We start from the raw sequence: 17,221 nt of genomic DNA, 5'->3' as shown, positions 1-17,221 counted from the left end.
CCCAGTACTGCATTACCCTGGATGAGAACAAAAATGAGAGTTTAGTAGTTACTACTAAGAAAAACAGCCAGTGCCTGTGCCCCCCCCAGTTTGTGCTGCTTTAGAGTTACTCCAAGATAAACAGCAGACAATCTTTTTTTTAACAAGACTGAACTTGTCTTTAACAGCTTATCAAAAGCAGAGCCCTGACTGGCTGTGACAGACCAGCCGGTGCCCAGACAGTACCTCCCAGTGGGTGGCCGCAGTGGCTGTGACCCGACAGCGCAGGTTCCACGCCGGCCCCTCAGCCAGCTCTGCGCGGCCAGCCCACCCGCTCTCCACGACGGCAGGTAGGCTCCTGCCTGGCCTCGTGAGACAGAATAGAATGATTTTTAATTAGGCCAATAACAAAACAGTAGAACATACCCTGAGAAGTGAAAGGGGTTATAATCCCTCTGTTCCCCCAAATCCAGGCAAATCCAAAAAACTCCTGTACCACTGACCCAACGGCTGGTGGAGCAGATACATCAAGCCCATCACAACCCAAAGCCTGGGACAAGCTCATTGCAAAGAGCGTGGGAAACAAGTTGACGGATGTCTGTGCTCAACACACATGAACAGACAGCAGCAGCAACCAGCCCATCCACACTCTCCCTGTGCTCAAGCATCTTATGAGCTTGTGAGTGCAACCATATCAGGCCCAGATCTGCACCCATGAAGGACAAGAGGGAAGAACCTGGCAGGCAAGTAATACAATGAAGAAACTGATACTAAGCGACACATGAAGCTAAAGCCATCCCAGAACGCTTTGATAAAACTTGTGAAGACATTTAATAAACCCTAGAGCAGTTGACTCTGTGCCACCATCTTCCATTGTGAGTAGAGATTATTTTTTCTAACATAGATTTGTACTCACAAAGCTTCCTCAGCACAGAACTGTAACAGCGATCACTTATCTGATGCTTTTCCTCAGCAAATCAAGTACAGTTTTTAACAACTAATGCAGGGTGCCAACAAGAGACATCCCCAAATATAATATTTTGGGCATAGGAGGAGATGTGCTGCAGTGAAGGCACAAATAAACTGTGTTCGAATCTTCCTTTGTACCACCCTGCACCAGACCCTATCCAAACAACGTGCCTGCAGAGAGATGAAAAACAGGTGTTCACACTACACACCATTAATGAAAAACAGCAAATCTCAGCACCCTGAATAGCAAGAGAACATAGGTAACGGCCATAAATATATTTTAAATTCATTCTCAAATTCACCAGCCCCTCCCAGATAGCTAGCATCTTTCCCAATAGTCACATCATTAAGGATCATGGGATTTTTGAGACAGTTCTGAGACACTGGCCAATAAAGGCACTCCAGCTGGAGGTATACCTCTGTGGGTATGTCCACATCTGGAAGATCTTGCTTGTTTAACTGGACATTTACTTAGCTCCAAAAATATACACCACCATAGGTCACAAGAGCTTTAACTGAACTTAAGCCAAACCAAAGCTCTGAGGCAGTTATTTGTTTGGAAAAATAACACACTCGTCGTTTGCAGAGAGTTGCTTAGCAGTGATTCTTTTGCAATTTCCATAATGACAGACATACGTGATTTGTGATAAAACACAGAAAAAGGTGGGAAAAATTACCTGAGACCATATTTCCTCTCTATATTCGAGAGGGACTTTCCTGAGTTTGAAATGTACTGGGACCTGGCAGCAGGAGTAGGGGTGAAAATGTGAGAAAGTCACATCTGCTTAAAGCCTCATCAGCTGGGGCTGACTCACGAGAGAAAAATTCTGTCTCTTGACCTGTGGGGGAAATGCTACTCGCATGCTACAGAAGCACAGAGACCATCCACGTTTTTTTCCTGTCATCAAGGTTTTCCTTTCCCAGGAGCATTCCCAGGGAAGTGAACTAGCATGATCTCTTTTTTACCCGAACACTAGAACAAAAACATTACACATGGCTCTGCATAATCTTACCAAGCATCAAAATTGCTTTTAAGACTGCAAACACTGCTCCCACTTCTATACTGTTATGAGCAGAAGCCAAGAGGTGACGATCGCAAGAAGAACGAATTCCAGGAAATAACTTCCCTATGAAAAGAAGAGTAAATTTTGTAGAAAATGGTTGCTATTTATCAGCTAAAATTTCCTTTGTACAAAATCCTTCTCATCTAGAATAACTATAGAAGCACAATAACTGAATGAAGAATTGAATTTACTGAAATTTTAAGTGAAGACCAACAGGTAAGTCATTAAAATCAACTGGGATATGTAGTTATGATGTATTAATATCAAAATAAGCTATGATCATTTAAATAGAAAAGGAGCTTATCATTTCATTGTGTTCATGTAAACAGTGAATTTAACCTCAATGAGACACTGAAGGGTATTTTGGTTTTTACTTCCCAGATTTAGGAAGTTACTTCCCTCACCTAGTCTTCGTAACGAATGAGGCAAAATTAATTAATATAAATGCCTGTTGCACAGTTAAGCCTAATTCTGCAGCTCAGAAGCAGACTGCAAAAGAAGCCAGTGAATGCTTTTTCTAACTTCAAGGAGAAGATAAACAGACTGAAAGACAGGGAGAGAGGGAGAAAGGAAGGATGAATCTACCACCTTTCTAAGGTGGTTAACTGAGCCATATGTAAGAAAAGACTGCAATGTGGTCACATTTTGTTTGATCTGTAGAATTCAGACATGATTTTTCCTATCCATTCAAATCCACTTTTATTTCTAGGGAAGCCTGGGACCACGTAACATACTTCTGTTATTCAAACCATGTTCTTCATGGTTCTTGTTTTGCTCAAATATGCAACAAAAGCTCATTCATTTCTGGTCAAAAAATAAATTAATATTACTTTTAGATGGAAGAATTTGACACCACTTAGGAGCTGAAACTTTTTTTTCTTTCAATTTTATTTTCCCATAGAAATAGTCTTGTCATCAAATTTACTGAAATACTTATAAGTCAAAACACAGGTTATTTCCAGGCTTGTTTCCTTTTAATTGTTAGGTGCTTGTTCCTTGTCATTTTCCTTCCTTTTTTGGTCTGTGGCAAACACACACAAGTCAGACCACAAAATATTCACATTTTAAAAGGAAATTTGAAAGGCAAGAGAACTACATTAATATATTCTGAGAAGTAATTTCCTCATGTATCTTCTGTTGGACTAGATGCTTTATTATACCCTACTTAAAATTACATTTAATTTCAATTCACATGCAAGGCTACCAAACCGCATGATGTATATCTCTATTAGTTTCTGTATCACTGTGAGATGACCCACTACAGGAGCTGTCACTGTTCTGACAGTATGAAGGAAATGGTGACTGTGATATGTACTACCAGTGCCAACAGCAACACTGGCACAAACCCAGTATTAATAGGTCCCAGGCTCACATGACTGTTTCAATGAAATTCCAAAACAAAACAAGAACTATCAGGACAGAAAAGTTCTTCTAAGTGTATTGCTCTTTGCTGTTGTGTACACAAATGTCGTGTTAAAATTTAATTTTCTTTTAGAAAATGTAGTATTAATACGGCTTAGTTTTATGTCAACATTATGCCACACCTGGGTGGCCAGGTGTTGACATGGAATAAGTTTCAGCAAACGTCTAGAGTTTTACATGCATATAAAACATTTCCCAGACAAGTAAGAGTAGTGTCTATCAACTTTTCACTAGTGAAACATCTGTAATTTTAAACAGGCTATCATTTCCACTTGCACTATGGATATTTTCACACATGAAATGTGAAGCCATCTAAAACCATCTGGGTTCACTTTCTGAAATGAAAGGAACATGCAGCAGGAACTTACCTGTTCCCTGGGGAAAGAGGCAGCCCTGGGGTGTCCTGAAGAGGTGCAGGAGTAGCCGACAGGTCATCCTCGCCCCAGGCTCCGCATCCGGATCTCCACAGGCTACAGAAGATGGGACGCAGACATAAGGCATCTGCCCAGGACCCCACAAGTCCCAGTGGCAGACCTGGAAATGTTTTACCTCACAGTCCCATTTTAAATGGGAATACAATAATTTCATCAACAGGAATCAGCATTTATGAAGTCATTAAAAACAGGAAAAAACAGTACGATTTTTGTAAGTAAGAGACATAATTAATGGCAGAAGAGAATACATGGTTAAAATGGCTTTTGACAATCGAAGTAGAACTAAGAAACACAAATCCAAGCAGAAAGTAAAAAGAAATGTGTGAAGTGGCCAACAAAGAGGACTGTAGCTACAGTACTCCAGGGCTGGAGGCAAAGACGATGAGGTCAGAAAGAAAATGCCAATGTCAGGCAGACTGATGCCAGGAAATGCACAACCTGAGTAGATCTGGCAGACATTTGAGCCTATAGCATAGAGCAGAAAAGAGTCGTGAGCAGAAGGTAAGGCGGCATAACAGAAGGGGACAGTGTACCGTCAGCAACTCTGATACCACTTGACACATGTGGGTTCTCTGATCTAACTTGGCGTCGCTCCTTTTGGGAACTGCAGGGACACACCTGCTGCAATGCACAACCAGTGGCATTCCATACAAGAGCGCAGTTCAGAACACACTACTTATTCAATCAATGAAGACTTCTTTAGGAGTCTTAAGTTTTTCATTTTAAGTTTTTCTCTTAGTATTTTCTTACCAGCTGCAAGAAGAGAAGGTAGTGCAACATGCTGAACTACATCTTCCAGAGAAAAGCACTGCCGGGCTATCAATATAGCAATGAAAGTGGCCAGGGAATCATGGAACGACAGGTCACTCACCTCAAAGGAAAAACATTGCATGGCTTCACATAACAGTGCAAACCCCACTGCCATGATTACTAAGGAATTAACTGTAAGAATAAACAGTAAAATGTTTACACATAAGCATTTGTCTCTAAGTATTAGTGCATTTTCCAAACATTTTATGGCAAATACTGATAGTTCTTAACTTCATTTTAACAAGCACTTATTTCAAGTATGACAAATTCTGAAATAAAAAACATGAATCTTATAAAAGCTTGTGAAAATTTTATCATTCGATAAAAACTGATAACAATACTCATTCCTTAGCTTCAGGACAAAAATACATCCCCAAGTACACAGCTTCAATCCTGTCCTAAAGGCATATGTAATCAAATTACAGATAAAGATATTGAATCAGATATCGAATAACGTTCATCACCATAATCCTGCTGACTTTAACAGGACTACAGTAACTTACACCAGGTGAGTAAGGAACAGCAAAGTGTACCACTCCTCCTACAATCTAAGAGCCAGCACCAAAACAGGGTCTTTAAAATAGAGATAGTTATTTGCATATTCATCAGAATTTTAGAAAACGTATACGGACATGGCTGCTCCTTTCAAAGAGTACCTCTGATATTCCGTATCAGTCCATAATAAAGAAAAAAAATTACAAAGAGAAAACTCTAAGCACTTCCCAAACTCTACATTAACCCTGAAGATGTAGGAAAGAATAAAAATCAATCATGAATCTCATTAAAAGCCTTGAAAACTCAAACAGATATAGGACTAAATTCATGCTCAGCATTCAGTGTTGAGTGGAAACCTTACTATACCTGTAATCACACCCTAGGTAAGTAGGTTTAACAGGTACTTCAGAAGATATTGAACTTACATCCACACTGCAGAGCAGATCATTGAAACCCCAGACATGATTTGAAGAGCAGCAAAGAGCTTTTACGACCCCTAACCACTCTGAGCTAAGCACCGTGCAGCATGCCGTCAGCTCTGCGCAAAGGTTTGCTATGTCATTAATCCTAGGAAAGAAGAGAAAAACTAATACAGAAGCAAGATATTTTGTAAACAGTAAATAATTAGGTCAAAGCAGAACAGTGCTTGGCAGAGGAACGGGTGTTTCCTTACTGAAGGCAGGGTTTACGTCCAAGGGTGATTATGCTACTGTACATATAACCTAGCGTTATTCAGTTGCAGACACCTGGAGCATCTGGGAAAAAAAAACAGCACCCCATAACTTGCATCCATCCAATCTACAGTAGTGTGGGGCCTTTATTTCACATAAACCCTACTCCGTACACCCTGTGCTCCTAGCAGCTTCCCTACCTGTGCCGAGCTGCCCAGGAAGAGGGATGGGGCACCCAAAGCCCCGCTGTCTGCAGCCCACCATGAGCGATGACGGCCCCTCTCTACTCGGCCACACTCTGGCCTTTCGTCAGTGCTGCCACACTATCAGCAGCTCCATCCTCTTTCATGCAAAAAGGCACATCTCCCCAGCCCCCAGGTCACCAGGGTCACCTCGCTGCAGGGACCCTCCCTCCCTGTGCCAGGCCAGCACTACTGTTTAGGAGGGAGGAAGGTATCACAAAATCAATTGGCCTGAATGAATTTTACTTCTCAGATCGCAGACTGTAATGTGTGATTTGGTGTATGATTCAGAGTTATGTAACATTAAAAAAAAAAAAAAAAGAACAGAGCTGACTCATCCCAGTGCAAGTTATTTCTTTCTCTGTTCCACAGTGAAACTCGTTTGGCCACATTTAGATGTTCCCCTTTGTTGCTCTTACAACACTGCTTCCTCTCAGCTGCTCTGCTCTGCCAAGGATGCCCCACGTTTCATAGAATCACAGAAGGGTTTGGGTTGGAAGGGACCTTTAAACATCACCTTGTCCAGCTCCGCTGCCATGGGCAGGGACACCTTCCACCAGGTCAGGTTGCTCAGAATCCTGTCCCATCTGGCCTTGAACACTTCCAGGGATGGGGCATCCACAACTTCTCTGGGCAACCTGTGGCAGTGCCTCACCATACTCGCCGTAAAGAATTTATTCCTTATACCAAATCTACCTTCTTTCAATTTTAAACTGTTGCTCCTTGTCCTGTCACTACAGGCCCTAGTAAAAAGTCTCTATCTTTCTCCTAAGCCCGTTTCAGTCCTGGCCAGCTGCCATAAGGTCCCCCCGGAGCCTTCTCTTCTCCAGGCTGAACACCCCCAACTCTCTCAGCCTGCCCTCACAGCAGAGCTGTTCCAGCCCTCAGAGCATTTTTGTGGCCTCCTCTGGACCTGCTCTGGACATTTCAGAGATGGCTTCACACTGGGGAGAGAGAAGGATAGAGGAACTGCACACACTTTGAGCAGGAATCAATCAGAAAAGACAAGAAAAAAAAAAAATCCACAATTTCCTTGAGTTTAGTGATCTGTCAGCCACCTTAAAAAGACTGTCTGCTACTGCTGCACATAGGCTAACTATCAAGACCAAGAATTTCTTAATAAAATTGGAACAGAATCAGAACAGAACACCAAATTCTGGTGGCCTTCATTGTGTAAGAGGAATAAATGTGCCGGGGGCAGAGGTAGAGGCTAGATCCAAAAAATCAGTGTCCGTTTCACCCTGCACCATAGACTCTGCACAACGGCAAACCAGCGTAAAACAGTTTCAACACTGCAGTGCTATATTTGCACAAGAAGGCCGAGTTCATATGTTTACACACAGGAAGGAGGAAGCAATTGAGAGAAGGACATCTGAATTATGGAAGAAAACAAACCCTAACACTGACATTAAGCTGTTTTACTGCAAGGGTTCTTCACTATATTTCTTGACAGCACCTTGAGATCATCTAAAAAGATCTAACATAGGCACAAGATCCAAGAAGTGTCATGCTGGATCAGACCAAAGCTCCACCTGACTGTGAGAGGAGCCAGGACCTGCTGGTGCCAGAAAACAACCACAGTAAGACAGTGCTGGACAACCTGTTGCAGTGCAGATCTCATCCTAAACTCTCATCACTGGAGATCGACTTAAACTGTGCACCATGAGGTCCAAGCTACTCTGAAAACATAACTGACAGCTGTTATAACTCTAGTAGCTTCCATCCAACAGAACTCTTAATACTTTAAAAAAGAATATTTTTTTAAAACATACATATTACCTATGAAGATGAAATCCATAATAAATAAATTACACATTTAATACATTAAGCACCAATTGCATCAGAAGCAGGAAATTACCTAATGCAGAACCTGCCCTCATTTACAGGCTTCTAATGAGCAAAGATTGTGCTGAGCTGTTCTGTCTGAAACAGCACAACTGCTGATACAAAAAGCTCACTGACTGTCTTACAGCGAGTACTTTCTACTTGCTACCCCCTTCTGTTAAATTATGCAGACTGACATAATGAAATAACTCAGAAACTTACTCAATAAATTTTCAGCAGTCAGAAAGAGTAATGAATTAAAACAATTGCAAAAAAGACACAAAACAAAAAAGTGAAAGGAAGCCTCATATATACCATGTAAAAATCCATACAGTTCTGATTCCAGCACAGCTTGCCTTACCTTCCTGCATCTTGGTGCCCCATGCAGACGTTCATTAGCGCATTGCAGACAAAGCTGTAGCGGTTGGCTGCGTTATCACTCAGGATCTTGCCCAGCATCGAGTAGTTAATGCTGTGAGCAGAAGGATTCTCGATAAAATCTAGCATGAACTCTGGGTCCCACAGTAAATTGGAATTTGAAGGCTGAACATTGCTGTATATCGTTTGCTTCACCTTAGAACAGGCACTACTGAGGACCAAAAAGAGAGAGAGTTGCCAAAAACAGATTTTGCAGAAATACTGTTCAACATACCATGTGGGATTAGAAAACCCTAGTTTGATTACCATTCTGTAAGCATTTTCATTCATTTTTTATAAGAAGCATCTACCAGAAAATAAGGCTGATACATGAATTTCATTCAAGTTTTCCCACAAATGAAGTCTCAAATTTCCAAAGCACTTCTATGACATTTCTGTGACTGAAACTGTGAGCAGCTGGATAAGGACTACACATTCCTTCCTCACTAGCAGTAACTTCCTGGAGCATCAGATGCCTCTGCAGTGAACTGTAACACCGCTTCCTAACACTGCTCCCCCTCTTCATGTGTAATGACACAGTGAACTGCACAGCTGGTAAGAAGAATTAATTAAGGAAAAATGAGAACATTTAGATAAATTAAAAACTCTACATTTGGTAATGATGTGACATAACAGACAACCTTCTGAAAGACGAAATCAGTAAACAGAGGAAAGGTACTTAAAGGTCATATTTTGACATTAACAATTATGACAAAAGGTCAAGAGAGGTTCCAGGCTAGGAATGGAATTGTTACTGGGTTTCTTCAGGGAAAAAAAAAAGGTGTTGAAGGTGTTTGAAGAATGCAAATTTCACACACAAAATGTTCTAAGGAGCATGTGTCTCAGGCGTTGGGTTTTATACCACAGCTGGAAGCAACACCCATATGGACAAACTTTACTAATTACCTCAACTGGGAAGACTTCCTCATTACTGAAAAATACCTGTTAATTGAAATTAACTTAAAATGCATGAAACCTTTGGAATTTTTTAGAACTCCACTGGCCCCAGGATGGAAAGACAGAGGAAGCACTGTGCCACCACGATGTGCACAGCAGCACCTCGGACATGGGGCTTGGAGGGCACCCCTGGGGACACCACCCTGCACACCGCTGCTGCTGCTCCTCATCAGCATGCTCCAGGGCTGGAGGGAGAGGCCATTAAGATAATTAATCTACAAGAATGGTAATGCCAGACGTTAACCCTTTGCTCTAACAGCCAATGTAACAGCAAGGAAAGAAAACCAACCAGTGGAAAACAAACACCCCATACCTCAAACATCAGGCACTATTTAAATGCCCCAGCACCCTGGGCACACATACGTCCTGTCACGACACTCTGTCGTCACAGCATTCACCTACACTTACCCCATGAGTCACAGAAAAAAAGGTCCAAAACCCAAACAATACAATTCTGAGTACATGAGCAAAGCAGCCTCTAAAACTGTACTTGCACAAGAACTAATGCTGGGGGAGTGGTCAGAAGAAAATAAAATTTAAAAAAAAAAAAAAAAAAAAAGTGAAGGAATGATTTAAAAAAGGAAGTTTAGTGAATACAACTAAATATACCAAGCAGACTAAAACAAAACATGCAGCTCGCTTAGTAAAACGCGATCATGAGAAACACTGCAGATGAGATCAGAAACCATTTTTTAAGCGCCGCAATATAAGGAAGGTAAGTCTCCAAATTTGAACATTTATGAACTGTACTTCATTGTTGCTTCAAATTGACTTAGAGACCTAGAAATAGCTGGACTTACAACATGCTAAGAAGGAGCTTAAAAAGTTGCTGTGTACAGACAACTGGGTTTGTTTAAACTGTAGCAAGGAAACCAAGAACAGAATTAGTGTAGCACTATTACCTTATACACAGCTGTTTAAAAAATGTACACATAAATTTTATTACCAGTTTCCAGAGAATTTCTAATTCCACTTGTTTGAAAAAAGGAGCTTCAAATCAAGGGCTGTATATCACTTATTTAATATACGGTTTAATATCTTTAATATCTCTATATTACTAGATGATGCTTTGATTTGGTATTGCAGGTTAGCATTAATAAAAATGTTATTTTTTATTGTGTTACTGAACTTCAGGTTTTAAGTAGAAAAATGAACATACAGCTAAGACACTTCTGTAGTTCTTCTAGATTTCATATTTCTTTTTTCTTGTGTTTCTCATATTAAATGTTAATGTTCCCATGCCTTTGTAAACCTATTAAAATATTAAGATTATTACTGAGAACTCTTTTCCTGCTCCCTATGAAATGAAAACCACAAATCTGAAATATGCAAACCAAAACCAGGTATATAAACTAGGAGGGGAAACAGTAACTGAAGTGGTTTGTAACTCTCACAAGATGCTTATTTGCATATGAAAGCGTTTCCACTCCCCCTTTAAAAAGTAAGAGCCAAAAATACAGCATATGGGTACCTAAAATATTTTTTAATTTAAAAATCAAGGAGCTGAACATTCGAACATAAACCTTCACAAACTCAAACATGTTTGCGTCTCTCCCCACATCAAAGGAAATATTTAATAGAATATTACAGCTGCATCAGCTGAGATTTTGTTATTTTCCATCCAACATTGTATGCATTACAGCCAATTTGCTGACGCATTATAGAAACCAAATCAGTCACATCGCAATCTGCGACAGCAAAGGTGTGTGGGGAGGGGTCCAACGCTGTGCGGCGCAGCTGCCTCAGCAGCCCACCTGACGCTGGGAGTCCCCGCTTCCCTCGCCCCGCGCCTGCTCGCTGTGCGTCAGCGCGGCTTGCTGAAGCAACGCGCTAAGCTAACCACAGCACTGCAGGGAGGGCTCAGCCTCTGCTCCTCCACGGCAGGTACTGGCACAGCGTAGGAGGTCGCAGGCTCAGGACCACACGCTGTGCTGCCACGCTCGGCACGGGCAAGAGAATTGCATCAGTAAAGGTAGAGCAGCAAAGGCAACAGCATATTTTCCAGGGAAAGCAAACTGAACTGAAACCACAGCAGCCAGCGTCAGTCTGATGGCTAGGCCATGGTGAGAAAAATCCCATTACCACCCACCTGAAGAGGTCTCCAAACTTGCTTCTCAGGTGACTACAGGACACGTACAGATCATAGAGGTAAGCTAAAATGCACCTTTCTGGGGAGGAACACTCTGAGGGATTAACGACGTGCTTTACCACCCCACACAACCTGCAAAAATAAAACCATTCTGAGTTTGTTCCAACGCACCTTAGAAACGTGTCTCATATTGTTATACATCATATAAACCCCACCACTAGCTGGGCAACGTGATGACAGACCTTGCATCTACAGGCTGCCGGGGCTCTTGCGAAGTCTGGTGTCACCTGTGCGCTTTCCTGGGACACAGAGGCACTCGGGGAGCCCAGGGTAGAATGGGGCAAATGGGTAGGAATCAAGATACACAGCTGTCCCCTTTTCTTAGATTAAAAAGTGTGAGGTCCCACCAGCCCCCATGGTGGGGAGCAGGCCACAGAGGTGAGCTACCCGCTCCACTCACCTGAGCTCACTTACAGCCTTCCAATAGTAGTGCAATAGTTGGTCTCACTACCTGAACCTAAATGCATTTTTTGCTTAAGAAAAAAAAACAAAAATACTTTTGGGAAAATTGGAGCTGCCACAAACCCTTCAAAGACTTGTGCGGTTTGCTCTGAGTTGAGGATGAGGCAGGCATGGTAACGCCGCAGAACAGCAACGATGCAGACGCACAGCCCTGTTGTGTAGCTTCCTGCCAGACTGGATGACTTCAGCAGCAGCTCTGCCTCCACAACGCTCAGCTCGTTCAACAGCTGAAAACACATACACAAAAATAATGAACTGAAAGTAACTTCCAGGTTAAACATGTAAAAGAGGTGCAAAAACCCAAACATTACAGAAAAAGTATATACAAAACAAAAATGAAATTCCTTATGCAGAACAGCAGAAAGAGGGAGCAAAATAAACTGTTAAAAGTACAAAAAACGTCCCTCAGAACTGCTCTTCAGAAATAACATGGCACTTCTGGCACCCAGATGCTTTACTGTGTAATATTATGGGTCAGTTTGAAACAGTGAAGCACATTCTAAAATACTTTGTGCTAAATAATCCAGAATTTTATTAATTAACTAAATTAATTACTAAATTAAGTAATTAATTTCAAAATTTATTAATTTTGAAAATTATAAAAATAAAATACATCTATTGATTCTACATTAATTGTCAAAGAAAGACAGAAGGGGAAGTATCTGGCACTCTGTTTCGGAGGCCTGGAAACTGAAAGAGATAAAAGCACATGGCAGCAAATCAGGAGAATTTGCAGTCCAGCTCTTGGTTTTTTCCTGGTTTTACAGAAAACATATCACAGCTTTATCCTGACACCCCCCCCCCGCCAAAATGAACTGTTTACCTGTATTGCAAAGTCTATAAGCCCATTGATATTCAGTGCTGGCTCCATGAGATCAAAGATGAGTTGTATATGGTGAGCCAAGGGAAGATGATACGAAGTTCCTGAGGCAAAACTAGTTATCTGTTCCAGAACGTTACTGGAGATCTGTGAAAATAAATGTTGAAAAGCCACATGAAGACCGAAGGCTTCTCAGATACAGTAGTGCTCCAAAAATCCTATTTTATAAGCGGTAATAGCAAGTGACAGCATTTTGCAGATAAAAGCACTAACAAATCATGCAGGACTAAATCTGTTACTCTACCATCCTGCAAGTCAGTTGTAATGACATTTTATTTTCAAAATTGACAGCACAGAAAATGCTGTTCTGCTGCTTTACAGCTGAGAGTCAAACTGTTTTGAACACCTACAATACTGATTGTTATTCTGTGGGGTATTTTGGTTTAAAAAAAGAGGCAAAATAATTTTTCTTTCCATCTTACTGCATTGTGATTTTTTTATTGATGGTTTTCGGATAATTAATAATGCATTATCCTACAAACAAAACATGTAATAAATTCATTAGAGAGACCAGATCCAAAGATGTCTTATAAATTAAGTATCAAACATGTATTACTTTTACTTTGTTTCTTATGCTAGCCTCTGATTACTAAAATATACTTAAAAACAGTAAAACCTGGCAAAGTGATGAAATCCTATGCTGATACATTTGCACACTTACAAGTCCTAATATAAACCAGGAAAACCAGTCTCGCCATTTAAAATAAATTATTTATGCTCTCCAGTCAGCCACTGGTAAAGTTTTTTAACAGTAAAGGTTGACTATAAAGTCTAACATCCAGAAAAGGACAAACTGCATTATCCACCAGCTTCTCAAGTTTGTTACACAACACAGAAGAGTTCACTCTCCTTCATAAACACAGATGCAGTAACGTATCTTATACCTACACAAGGGATTGGTTAACAAGCATCTAATTTACCAAGGAGCCCTAAACAATGTTGTTAATGGAAATCTATTTCATTTAAAAATCATGACATCCATAATAATCCAGAAAGCTTCTTGCAAAACAAACAACCCCCCCCAAACAAGCAAATCAAACCAAACACCCAAATATCTACTGAAGCAGGTATTTTAGAATACAAAGGCAGCATTTTTTCTCTTGCCTTTGAAGAAGCAGTGCATTGAAAATTCTTGGTACATACAAAACACTTCTAAAAACCTAGATTTGCTTCCTATTTGATATCTCTTCAGCAGAACGTAAAAGGCTACAATTTTATACAAGGGAAGTACCTGAGATGTCACCTGATGTTGATCAAAATAGGACAGCTGCTGTAGTTTTGTGAACACGGTCTCTAGGGTTGGAAACGCTTCTTGCTTGGTCTTCCTGGCTTTTTGCCCTTCATCCCCAACTTAACAGATAAGTTAACAGATAAAAAATTATTTTGATCATTTTATATTTAACGGAGCCTAGTAGTTTTGCATAATTACTGATTTAAAAGACAATAAAAATCTTAATAAGCTTTACTCATGACTACATAAACCCCTACTTGCCTCAGTTTTACATTATACTTGGGACAAATACATGCCACAGCATGTAACAATATCAAAGCTACTTCGAGGTTATTCCAATGCAAAAAGGTGTCACCCAAGAAAAACTGAAAAACGGTCATACAGTTTTACTAGAAGGATAAGGAATATATATCGCTCGCTGGCCAGTAGCTCAGATTCCAGGCTTTAGCCTAACACAAGTGCTTACAGCCAAGCTGTTATAATGGAAAAGAGGGATTTGTAACGACAGTGGCCCTTCGGTGTCCCGGCGCAGCCATAAGGCAGGCCAGCAGATCGCACTTTGTGCTGCGGGACTCTGGTCGGTACTTCACCCAGTGACTGTGAAGGGGATGAAAGACAAATTACGTGATCAACATGCATGGCTCCAGACAACTTGCTGAGCACCTCACAGCTCCCGTGATCTTCGCTACAGGCTACCATACAGCAGCGTTAAAGCATTTACCACCCATTTCAGTAGTACTCTTCTTATTCAGAATTTTGAGGATGTCTTTGGTTATCTTCTTCAGCTGATGTCTTGCTTCATCACGCTCCTTACCAACACCATAAAGGAGAATCATGCGCTGGTTACACTCATGACTTGAAGATTCATCCTGAAAAGACCAGATACGAGTGAAATCTCTTTACTTTTTTCTGTCATCACCTGCAGAAACCTGATCCGAGCGGCCCAGACTGCAATACACAATAACTAACTCTTCATCACAAAAAGCATCTCCTGTGGTTATCAGTGTGGAGGAAACCATGCCAAATGAAACCACTGAAGAGTAGGGTAAAAATACAGAGGGAAAAAAATGTAATCTGATACTATGAATTCTGCAGGTACCTGTAAGGACAGTCAGAGGATGCATATGGATGACCCTCCTAACTGTCCCCTGGACTGATATTCAGTAGCAGATATTGAGAAACTCTGTGGCATTTCTTTTATTACGTACAATTCCATTGAAAAGAAGATGCAACCCAACTCCTAAAATTCTATTTTGCACATCCCAAAGAAACTGAAATATGTATAGTTTATTTAAATTGTAACCGGTTATATTTAGACTTTTAATGAAATGTATCATACAATGTCAATGCACTGTATATAACTTAAAAACTTGGAGCACTTTTGTGCAAGTCATATAAGCTATAAATATTTTGTTCAGTAATATACTTTCCAAACTAACCAGTCACTACTTCTTGAAACTACTTAAAAAGTTTTTAAAAAACATAAGACCGTGTACAAAAATAATACTAAAGAATCACAAGACAAAAAGGTAGTAGACAGGAGTGCAGCTCTACGCTCAGAAAAGTTGCACAGTCCTACAAAATACATGCTCTCTTTTAAAAATAGTGACTCCGTTAGAAGGCCAAAAGCAGGAAGTAAACCTCTAAGTATTTTTAAAATTCTATTTCTCTCTCTCTTCTAGAGGAAACAAAAGCAGAAGCACTGAGAGCGTCACCTGGAATTGGCAGCTGTCTCCGGCTAAGAAACCAGCTCAAAGCCAGAGGAAGGTCGAAGTCTCAGAACGGGATGCACAGCTGCTTCTCCAGCCCCTGCTTGCTCTGTGGGATTTACACATGAGCACTCCTGCCGGCTCCCACGGCGAAGAGCTAGAGGAACCGCCACCGCCTCTCCAACGGCAACACTAGCTTCCCATCGCAGCAAATACCCAACAGCACGCTTCGGTAACCTTCTCTTTGATTTTGGGCTGGGGGGAAGGTGTCTGATTTTGCATGCTTAGGGAATACTTATCTCACTAGGATTAGACGTGGCAGCTGAATCTGTTACGTGCTTCAAAGCACAAGCCAACAGACAGAAATACAACTTTGCAGCTCTGTAAGGAAGATGTCAGGGATGGTTGGGCACTGGTTTTGGGCACAAAGCACCAACTCCCCTGAGTGCCTCATTTTACAAAGGCAGAGATCATACAGAAATACAGCAGTTTTTACAGTTGCATCACTACACGCCTGAAAGTTACTCCTTTTGAAACGCGACACTGACTGATTCAACATCCCTGCCTGGCTTTCCCAGGCAACCAGTTCAGATCAGACCTGATTTGATCAAGGTTTTTGGGCTAAAAGCAGCAGTTTTTCAGCCCAGCCCCTGTTAGCGGTTACGCGGATGCCAGCCGCTCAGTGTTTGTGGATGACTGGCCAGCCAACACGCTCTTGGTTTCGTGGTAAGACCAGGCTCGGAGGGGTGCAGCGCTACTCAGGGGTCTCAGCGGCAACTTCATGCGGATGCTCCCCGCAGAGCGGGGAAGGCTGCAACTCCTGCGCAGCTCCCGCGCAACTCCCGCGTCTTGGCTCAAGTCAGTGAAGTTTTACATTGATTTGCAACACAATCAAGCAACTGATTTAGGAAAATGACAGGATAAACTGTCAAACAAGAGAGAAAGGTATGCATAAATACCTACATAACTAAAGCTACAAATAACTTCAGACTTTGCTAGCAAACGTGTAACCACTGAAGCAACAGGCACCATTAGCTGTCCATGGGCTAATACGCAGGGTTGAAGAGCAGGTACTCCTCTCTCGCTTTCTTCCCCTTGGAAGCAACAAACAGTGACTTTGCGGGGTGCCACATCCACCATTTGAGTACCTGAGTGAGATGGCGGTGGCCTGCGAGCAGCCGTTCCCAGCGTCTGAGCAGGGGCAGGAAGGGGAAGGCAGAGATCAGTTCAAGGACAACCAAAACCGAGAGACATGGAGAGACAGACGGCCAGTCCAGCAGAAATACCATAAAAAGGGGCATTTGATTCCCTTCACGCCAGCCTAGCACTGGTAAACCTGCAGTCAAAACGAGTTCAAATGCTATCCCTTTCCACACCGAGGAAGACATGGGAAGGGACGTTTCTCCCTCCTCCCGAGGAGAGAGGCAGTTTGGGCAGACGTCCGTCAGACAAGCGAAGTCACAGCCCGGCCAGCCCGCGAGCGGCACACTGGCCTTGCCGCCGACA

The 17,221-nt window shown here is 41.7% G+C and overlaps 1 protein-coding gene across 1 annotated transcript; it reads right to left on the bottom strand.

Annotated features, from left to right (window-relative positions):
* Positions 1-1,961: 1,961 nt before the first annotated feature.
* Positions 1,962-14,807, bottom strand: LOC104623367 (mediator of RNA polymerase II transcription subunit 12-like protein; the record flags this gene model as incomplete). Its single annotated transcript, XM_010290442.1, has 9 exons — positions 14,728-14,807; positions 14,007-14,125; positions 12,719-12,862; positions 11,374-11,505; positions 8,272-8,496; positions 5,599-5,740; positions 4,619-4,739; positions 3,803-3,904; positions 1,962-2,075 (listed from the first exon to the last, which is right to left on the bottom strand). Coding segments are annotated over exons 5-9 (625 nt in total), but the record flags the coding sequence as incomplete, so codon positions are not given.
* Between the last annotated feature and the right edge of the window lie 2,414 nt (positions 14,808-17,221).

This window comes from Phaethon lepturus, unplaced genomic scaffold, assembly GCF_000687285.1.
Source record: "Phaethon lepturus isolate BGI_N335 unplaced genomic scaffold, ASM68728v1 scaffold21647, whole genome shotgun sequence".
In the NCBI taxonomy this organism is placed as follows: domain Eukaryota; kingdom Metazoa; phylum Chordata; class Aves; order Phaethontiformes; family Phaethontidae; genus Phaethon; species Phaethon lepturus.
This window is presented reverse-complemented; position numbering and strand designations above follow the sequence as displayed.